Raw genomic sequence first — 10,551 nt, 5'->3', positions numbered from 1 at the left:
AATGAAAGAGGGTCATAGCAATAATGTAAGTAGAAGTAAAGTTAGTACAGTAAAATTAAAACAATATTTTTAATCAATGAGCCAAGTTCCTCAAGAAGCAGTTGTAGAAGTAGCTGGATAGAAGTTTTTTTATTTAAAACTTTTTATAGAATTTCTTTAAAAACATAATAGTTAATCTGGGCATTTGGCGATACAACACTTATAGAATTGAAGGATTTGTTACGTTAAGCGCTCAGGTATCATAATTTTGATCTAGTTGCGCTTCTATGTCATTTTGATTTATGTTGCTAAGTTAACTTTCAAAAAATTCTATGGCTGGCAACAGCATTTATATTTTTTAAGTTGTTTATTTTTATTTCTTTTACAATTCGTTCTTTTTTTAGTGAAATATTTTTTAACCTAACAGAATTATTTGCCGACTGTTCTCTGTATATATGAAGAAAATAAAGTAAATAATTAAGTGTTGTGAAAAGAATCTTATTTAGTTGTACAAAATGAAAACTGCCACCAGCAGAAAAGAAATACAGCCAAAATTTGGGAGCCACGTAAGAGAATTATATATAATAGATAAACATAGACTTTTTTTAATAAACAGGAACTGTCTTCATTTTGTTTCTTGTTCAAAAATTAACCTTTTATTTTTAACAATTTTTTTTTTTGTTGAAATTTTGACATATTTTGAATAAAGGGTTTTGGACAGGATGGTTTAAACCGGGAATCAATTCATTCTGTCTTAAACTTTGACAACCCTGATCACCAACTACATCAAATTCATGATTGTTTGATCCCTGGAAATATCAAGCAAAAAATATTGCAAGTATATGAATGGGAGAAGCAAGATTGATCATGCACTTGGTACATGTAGGGATGACCCTGCTCCTAGATTAAAAGATAGTACGTTACAAATGTTCGCTAATGAGTCATGAGACAGAAGTTTGGTCAGATCTGTCTTCTTCGGGCACCTTTGACCATACCAGTGGTAGACAAAGACAGGAAAAAAAAGCAAATTATATCTGTGTCTGTTTTAATATACAGAATACACATGAATGCTAAATATACTTATAATTTATGTACTGAAAGAAGCTGATAGAATAGTCAAATCTCTCAGTATCACTGGTGGTTCTTTTGGCAAGTTTGTCGGCAACAATAACACACATAATATACTGGTGTACTGAAACAATTTTTTTTTGTTGTTCAGTTATGGAATATGCTAAATTACATGCGAAGACCTGAAGATTCCAGTCATTTTCCTGGTGGGAGTCAAACTCAAGAAACAGGAAGGGAAGGAAGATATAATGCATCCCGCCCAGGACCTTCTAGACGACCCAGATTCAGTAGGAACCCTAATCGTAGGCAACAAGATTATGATAATGCCAGAACCAGAACAGAAGGGTGAGGATGTTTCTATTTTATTATTATCATTGTTATAAATATATATATTCTGTCTATGTACAGAACTCCCCTGACAATTCGCCTTTAGCTGTGGCAGTGATTATGGTTACAAGATTTAACTATTTTATGTAGGGTTTTTGCTTGGCTCAGCAAAAGAAAAAGAATCAGGGAGAAAGTATCTCCCCTTTTTGAAAAGTGTTTTATTTTCTGTTTACATAGTAGAAGACAGCCGTAGACTTGGCAAGAGGAGTTCTTTCTATAGACAAATTATATGTTATACAAGGTTTGATCATGTTAAATTCATATTTATTTTAAATGGTTTGTTGAAATTCTTCACATAATATGTGGTATTATTTGTAATTTTTAATTACATGACATTGATATTTTTGTAACATTTTCTAAATTGATTCTAAAAAGTTAATTTGTAGTTGATAGGCAGGATCCATTCTCTTCTTTTTAAAAAAAATGGGAATTTAGTTTTAAGCCTGTATTTTCAAATTCTGTTTATTTTTCTAAGACACATGAAATAAATCACCGATTGTATCTATGATTATTGAAATTTGAAAATGATACTAAATCAATAAAATGTTAATATTTTATTGTAATTTATAACAATATAATATAAATATATGTTAAATATTTAATTAAATTTAATATTTTATTAACAGTTCTTTTCCTTGTTCGGAGATATATTTTAAATTAAAATTACTTCATAATTTGATATTCCAACTTGGGTTTCCTCTTAGTCGCATTTTCTTTTCCTTTTCCATTTATCCCTATTACAGTTGAATCAACAGAAACTTTTTTCTAAAGAAATAATTGTGTGATCTCTATTTTATTTAGTAAGTATAATGTAGGTACTGAATGATTTTTTTTAATATTATTATTATTCCTCTTATATATTTTTTATATCATTATATATTTGATTTTTATTGTTATTTATGTTAAATTAATTGATTTAGCCTTATCAGAGAATATATCTTGAGTGATTGTATTCTGGGTTTTCATATCCTATAAGATCTTCGCAATCAGGCTAATGTGTCAATGTAACTGCAATTAATTTAGGGGATGGGTTATTTTTAAGTATATTTGTTTGTGGGGAATATTATATGCATTGAAAGATATATATATATCAATAACAATTGTTTAAAAAAAATTATATAATTTGTTTAGCATTTTTTTAAAATAAAATATATCAATATTAAAACCTCACTCAATAGTATTCCTATGAATAAATAAGATTGTAAATTGCCAAAAATGTGTTTGTCGATGCTTTTAAAAAAAACAAAAACGAAAAACCGGATGGTTTTAACCAATCTGGAATGATTTTTAGTCGTGAATAACTTAAACGTGTCTGCTTACTAGGAGACAAGCTTCTACATCTCGTGGATATGTTAATGGTAGAAACAGAGCAGAAGGGTAAGTCTCTGTTTTTAGAATATTATTATTTTTTCTAATCACTGCAATTTAATTTTATACACATTTTAATTTAAAATTCAATTGAATAATTTCACAAGAAAAGACCACTTATATTTTATTTATCGTAATCAAGAAAAAGATATGTAAATTATTACTTATATCATGCAGATTTCCGTCGAGAGAAGAAAAATAGGTAGAGAAATGTTCAAAAGTATATCATAAAAAAGAAGTAAAAGAGTTTTAACTAATGTTTTGTTTTTATTATTAATATCTCTTAATTAGTAATATTTTGGTGGACAAGGACAATTCAAATAATTAAACACATTTTTGGTGGTTTTGCATCCCATTATCCTTTATCAGGTGTAATAAAAGAATTTGTTAATTTTTTTCTTCGAATCAAATGTGATATTTTAGAAATGTTTTATAGTGAAAAAAAATGTTTTTATTTTAAGTAAAATATTGTATGTTTATTTTTTAAATAGTGCAAAAGCACGCTGATTTATTTTACATGTGAGTGTGACAGACTATAAGTATTATTTAAACAAGAGATATTTTATATTAGATATATTTTCTTTAAACTATATTTAAATTTTGTCTTATGAAGAGTGTTGCAGTTTATTCTGTTCTTTCACTAAAAGTTTCAAATAAATATTACAGTCTTTTCCATTTTATAATTATTTTTAAAAATGTTTTAAGGTACAATGATTTTTAGATCAAGCTATCAGCTCCAGAAGTGAAATTGTATATATTGTATTGCTTTTAATTTAAAATACAATGACAAGTTGGTGATCAATATAGAGTTGTATTATAAAAGTGGAATTGTATTTTTAATAATTTGAATTTTTCCGATTGTGTTCGCCATTGTTACTTGATTTCTCTTGGGAGCTGTGTAAAAAAAAACTTTCTTTAAAGTGTGATGTTTTTGAAGCTTGTTTCAAGCTTTATTTTCATTGGTCGTTTGATTATTTGAATAATATTAAATTAATTATCTGGAATCTAGTGAATTATTTGTGTACAAGTTTAAAGGATTAATTAGAGGACTCATCATGAATTTTTTTCTTTTGTAATTAAAATCCTTTTGATATGTTGATTAGAGAATACAGAACTTGTAGGGAAATAAAAAATTTATGACTGTAAAAACTGTTTTAAATTATCTCTGGCATTTCTTATTTTAGCTGAAATTTATTTCTCCATATTTACCACCAGCATTTCTGAACACTCTTAAAAGAATCACATGCTTTATGTTAAAATAAAGATGGCTAAAATTAAGTCAGCCTCTTTTTCAAAACTTGCAATTTCAAATGGTTTACTTTTGTAGTTTTAAATTAATGTTCAATTAAGAATAATATTAATTTCCACTTTTTGTTTCAGGTTTTTACATCATTTAGTCACTACATTGTCAGAAAATACAGGTATGTTCTTTCATTAAAAACTATTTTGATTTTAATACTCTTAAAATAGTAATTTTCTAATAATCTATTGAATATAGCGCATTCTTTTAAACAAAGCATGTTATTTTGTCACTGTTAATATTATCTACATTATTAAATATATTTTGGATAGAAACTTATAGTAAATTAATGTAGTTTTCTACCTAATGTTGTCCTCCCCCCCCCTCTCCATTTAACAACAGCTACCCTGTTAATAAAAAGTATTAAAAATTTAATTTTAATTAGAAGATAACTATAAACCATGTTTGTCTTTTAAATTGTTATCTAGATCATGTGTTCCTTGTTTCTCCTAAAATAAAAATTTAAAACTTAATGCTTCATATTATTACAGCAACCGAAAGTATCAGTAAGTGTATCTTGTATCAAATTGCATTATGTCTCATGTGTATCAATTTGCTGGAAAAGTTAAATGTTTGGTTTCATATGGTTTAAGTCGAAACTTAAAATTACAAATACAATTTGTTTAGCAAGTTTTATAACAATTGTCTAAATTTAAATAAATTTCATATTGTACCAAAAATAGAAATGTTTCAAAAAATAAGTTTATTGTACCAAAAGATAAGTCTTATTAATATTCTATTGTACATTTCATAAGTAGTAAAAAATATTGTGGAGTTTATAAGACGGGATTTCCTTTTAAAGCATTCTTATTTTGTGATTCCAACTTTTAATTGCTTTTTATTTCTGATTTAAAAATTCAATTTATTTTTTTTTCCTTTAAAAAACCTTATATTATTTTCAATTTTCAGGTTTAGTTCCAAATGCAAGTTTTCCTGTGTAAGTTCTTTTTTTCTTTGTACTTGTCTAAATGTATATTAAAAAATAGGTCTACAAAATCAATGTATAATCGCTAAATATTGTAATTTTTGCAAATTCGTAAAAATATTTTTGAACTGTCGATATTTTACTGCAAAGATAATGGATTTCATTTTTTTAGAAACAAAAATTAGCTGATCAAAGTTTAGCTCTTTTCAAAAATAAATGTTTGGGAATTAAAAAAGAAACTTAGCTATCACAGAAATTAGTTAAAATGTTGGTTATTTAATTGTTGATTATTTTTGGCTTGACAAACAAAATTTAGGTGCTACAACAAATGCTAAAATGTCATCTTTTACAGTTGTCAAAGTAAGTTCATTTTACCAAATTTGGGAGACCTTGCTTGGCATGGTAATAATAAGTTAGAAATGGCAACTATAATGTTTGTTTTCATCTTAGCAAATTTTTGGTAGTGCTTTTAGTTAGCAAACACAAAACTTTGTTTCAGCTTAAATTATTGAGTTTCACTGCATCCCAGTGGCAGAATCACAGTGACATTGTCGCAGAAAGTTACCAAATTCTTGCAGAAAGATTTTTCTTTTAAGGGAAGTAAAAGACGTTGGTTTCGTAAATCATAAGTATTTCGGATTGTATTTTTGACAGTTATTGATGTTGATTTTTGAGTAGTTTTTAAAATCCGATATTCTTAATATGATGTTTATTACAAAAACCGACTCTCGAAACATAACACGCATTTGAGTAACCCCCTTATTAAAGAGTCCGATTCATGTGATTTCATCGTCTATTTTTTTTTTTACTGCGATTAAAAAATGTGAAAAAGAAAGTAATTCGCTTTTTTTCTCCTACAAAGAATATCGCCCATAGTATTAGAATTTAATACAAATTTAAATGCAATTTATTTTATCAAAGTAGGTTTTTTTATTTGTAAGAGCTAAGCTTTAATTGTACTTTAAATTTAATATATATATATATATTTGTTATTATTAAAAGTATCTTGCAGAAAAGATATTAGTGCTAGAGAGATTTGTCGCAGGAAGCCCGAAGAAATTCTGCCACAGGGCACTGCATTTGGATATCTCATGCAAAAATCTTCAGTGATTTAAGAATATGATTTTTGAGCAAAATGACAGTCCAGCATCTTATTGGTAAAAATAACATATTGCCACCTTAACCAGTACTTCATAACGGAAATTTTTGAGCTTGAGATCGCTGATACCACCCACCAGTATCATAGAAAATTGAAATTCAATAGGCTATTAGTCTTTGGCCCTTAAGACCCGGGACTTCCATGTCCAATTTTACTAAAAGCAGGTCCCTTTTCAAAATATAAATTCTAAACTGCTTTATCCATCTATTAATATTCATATTAATCTATTGATTAACAAAACAAGGAGTTGCAAATAAAAAAAAGTTATATTATTGTCAAAACTTATCAAGTGTCTGCATCAAGAAAAAACAATGATTTAATTTAATACTGATAATAATTCTCTCCTTCAGCTATTAATAAAGAAGAATTTTTTTTTTTATGTATTTGAAGTTTGGTTCTAAGTTTACTTACATAAATCTGCTTGTGGTCTATGTTTTTTCCATGCTGAAGAGTTACGTGTCTCAGAAGACGCATTGTTACTTATTTTTCATATTTCATCTAGGGATTTTTCAATATTTGATGCATTATAACATGTAAGCAGAATCGCTGTTCTGTTAAACTTAATATCCACAACTTCAAACTCACCTTTTAAGAATTAATACTTTTTTTTAATAACCTCTCTTCTAATCAGATGATGTTATAATAATTAAATGTATTGGTCTTGCGTGTGTGTCTTTTTTTTTTTTTTAAATAAAGTATAAATTGTGTATTTTAATTTTACTTTTTAGTTTCCTAAATCTTCACAGCAACCCTGGTGATTATGCATGGGGAAGAGGAGGCTGGAATGCAATTATTACTCAAGTAAGTTATGTTTTTCTTAACTGGTGACAACAGTAGGGTGGCTACAGTACAGGGATAATTTTATCAGTCTGGAAAATTCTGGAAATAAACTATAATACCTAAATAATCAAGAAAATAATTATTTGTTTGGTCTTAAAATAAAAAGGAGCTTTACATTTTTTAAAAAAAAAAAAATTGTGTTTGAATTCTAATGGTATGTATAAAGGTTTTCTAATCTAATATATTTTGAGTTGAAAAGTTAGGCATAACTGCAGAATATTTTTAAAAAAATATGCCACAAGTACAAAAATCAATGAAATCAATTTGGAAATAAAAGGATGGGTATATTTCTCTTTTTAGCTATTGTTTTTCAAAGTAGAATAGAAAATAAGCTGCTGATATGATATAATGTTTACAAAAAGAAATCTTAACCTGTATATGAAGGAAAAAAAAAAGCCTTCATTGCAGTTGGCAGGTGCCAAAAAGTTTTTCAAAATTGGGTGATACTTTTATTCAGCCAAAAAGTCTATTTTTCTTTAGACTTTAGAACAAATATTTTAATTAGTAGATTTAGTATTTATGCAAATAGGAGAGACTTATCTAAATTTTGAACTCTTGTTTCTCCTATTTAATTAAAGCTTTTTGATTAAAAGTCAATCTCTTAGTGAAGTAGAATAGAGATCATTTTCTTGTAGTTGTGGACTTTTGCCTGAGCTCACAAATCCCCCATTATATTAAAAAAGAAGTTAACAATGTCACCACTATTTCAGGAAACTTTCACTGCTTTTTTTCTCTTACATATTGCAAAATCTACTGGTAATTTTGTACATTTTTAGAAACAGTTTTTAAGTAACATTTTGTTGTGAAAATGTTATGTGTGTTATGTTTTTTAATAATTTCAACTACAATCTAAGCCTTTTTGCTAACTTTCTATTGTTCTATGATAATTTAAACATATTTCAAGTATATTCTTTCAATTTATTTTTTGTTGCACATCCTTTTCTCAAACTTTTTTTCTGATTTCTTGTCAGAATGTATTATTACACGAGCCTCTAAATATTTAAATGATACCAAAAATTAAAAAATGAAATTAAAAAATAAATAAAAATTTAAAATAATGATGTCAAAGAATTTTTAAGTGATATTCTAGTGAGAAAATTGTGTTATTACTATCTTCTGTTTAAATTTAACTTGGAAACATTAGGAAAAGAAGTCATATCTGAAATTTTTTTCCTTCTCAAGAATTATACCCCTTATTTGTTTCCTTAATATCTGAGATGTAAAAACTTTTTGAATGCTTATATATGTTGTTTATTTGTTCACAGCTAATTAATCAACTTGATGGCACTGGTCCTCCNTTTTTTTTTTTTTTTTTTTTTTTTTTTTTTTAAATGTCTGTTAGCATATTATTCAATACTCACTAGCACTTTTACATACCATACAAGTGTGTTTAATTATACTGTCATGATAATTAATAAATATTTATTTCGAATGGTTAAATTGATATTTCAGGTTAATATATTCCAATACCTTTTCTTATATAAATGCCTTTAACATAGAATCTAACTCCATTGGAAAATTTAAAATCCAGTAGACGTTTACCAGAATCTTTCTAGTTACCTTCTATTGTTTTGTATTCGGTTAATCTTTATGTAGCATGTTTTGTAATTTTTATGAGAGTTGTTTCACTTTTGCAAAAGTGAGAAACATGTGAACAATAAAGGATAACCAATGCTAAAATCCGAACAATTCTAAATTTTAAAAAAATTTTAAATATGTTATTTTAAGTTCTTTGACTAAAGAGAATAAATTTACCTCAGTTTGACTGTCTCAAACTTAAAGTAAAGCTTTAATTTTAAGCTGTAAATATTATCTTGCTGTATATTTACAGATTATCTGTATAGGTTATTTTATATGTTGAATGTATAGGTTATTTTATATCTTAAATGTATGGGTTATTTTAGGCTTGTAAAAAAAAGTTTTTAATTTGGCCAGATTTTTACATTTAAATCAAAATTTATTTGGAGTGTTTTGGCGTTGAGAAGATGCCTAAAACTCATAAAAAAATTAAACTCGTATGTGGTGAAAAATTTTTTTTAATCTGTTCTTTCTACCTAGACAATGCATGGATTGTATTTTGTGATTAAATTTCTTGCAAACATAAATTTTATTTGTAGTTCATTATATCATATATATAAAAAGTTGTTCCATTTTGCATGATGAGCTCTCCTTTTATATATATATATTTATTTACATTTTATTAGGTTTTAGCTGTTTTTAAGTTCATATAATTATCATAATCATCATATAATTATCATATGTTGAAAATATATATATTCTTTATTTTTCCCGCATTGAAGTTTAGTGTTTTGTATTTAAATTCATGTTAGCAGGGTTGCAATGGGTAACTATATGCAACTATTTTTGACCTGAGGCAACTATGGCAACTTTTTTTGCCTGAAAAGGCTATAAGAGCAACTATTTTCAGGAAAAGGAGACTATTGGGAGACTTTTCTGTGCTACTAGCAATGTTTTTTTTTTAGCATAAATTGGATTGACAACCTGCAGCCTGTGGTAGCTTCTTAACATAATGAATTTTTTTTATTGAAAAATAAAAAAATATTGAATTGCAAATTTGAGTCATCACTTTTTAATGCTCTCAATTTGCACAGATTCCATTGTGAGTCTATTTTGTTTCTCAGTCGCCTTTTCAACGGTTATTGCTACTAAACTCTGCCTGATTTTAAAGAATCCAATTTTTAATACGATACTATGATGCATTAATTCTAGCATTTAAAATTATTTAATGTTCTGCAAATATACAAATTTTTTTTTCTATAAAAATTTAGTGTTAGAGCACTAACGTTAATTTAAAAATTATCGTATTGGCCGTCAACTTGACTAAATGGATTACAATGAAGTCATTTGATAAAATTTTAGTCATATTATTGAAAAAAATTGTTTTTATTTAGGCGACTATTTTCATGCTTTAGGCTACTAGAAGCAACTATTTTGTTCATTTTTTTCTGTGGCAACCCTGTAATGCAATCAAACGGGACTGGGATAGCCTGGTTAGTAGGACACCGGGCCCATGTCTAAGAGAGAGTGGGTTCGATCCCCGTCGGCCGAACACTCCCCGTGAATTAAATGGTGACCGGTGCACGTTAAATCTGTCGAGTCACAAAGTCCTCCATGCTAGATCAGTACCTCCTCTGGAGGTACTGATCTAAGAGTTACCTCGTCTTCTGGATTGGTTCAAAATAACAAGACTACAGAGTTGAGTATTAGTAGTCATAAACCCAAAATTGGGTCGGCTGTTCAGCAACGGTCATAAAATAACAAAATCTAATCATATCTAATGAGATATCTAATAGTATATCTAAATGAAATGTTTATTTTATTTCATTTTATCGGGAGAAAATTCTGCCATGTAAAGGAAACAATCTAGAACTTGCAGGGAGGTCTATATTAGCAGAATTTCTTTAAAAATTTGATTTATTTTACATATTTACCTTACCTTATATATTTATCCCATTTTGTATGATGATATTGTATTGTAGGTAAGAGTAATACAATTTTTTCATT

At 27.3% G+C, this 10,551-nt stretch overlaps 1 protein-coding gene across 1 annotated transcript in view; it reads left to right on the top strand.

Annotated features, from left to right (window-relative positions):
* The window catches only part of LOC107436812 (ring finger protein murashka), a 34,589-nt gene that overhangs the window by 8,101 nt on the left and 15,937 nt on the right, over nucleotides 1–10,551 (top strand). The window contains exons 4-7 of the mRNA XM_071185368.1: nucleotides 1,199–1,392; nucleotides 4,183–4,223; nucleotides 5,012–5,039; nucleotides 6,915–6,987. Coding sequence (XP_071041469.1) covers nucleotides 1,199–1,392; nucleotides 4,183–4,223; nucleotides 5,012–5,039; nucleotides 6,915–6,987 — 336 coding nt within the window. The remainder of the gene's footprint in view (nucleotides 1–1,198; nucleotides 1,393–4,182; nucleotides 4,224–5,011; nucleotides 5,040–6,914; nucleotides 6,988–10,551) is intronic.

The sequence above is a fragment of the Parasteatoda tepidariorum genome, chromosome 9 (assembly GCF_043381705.1).
Source record: "Parasteatoda tepidariorum isolate YZ-2023 chromosome 9, CAS_Ptep_4.0, whole genome shotgun sequence".
Classification (NCBI taxonomy): Eukaryota; Metazoa; Arthropoda; class Arachnida; order Araneae; family Theridiidae; genus Parasteatoda; species Parasteatoda tepidariorum.
Note: the sequence above shows the minus strand (reverse complement) of the source record. Positions and strands in the feature narration are given on the sequence as shown.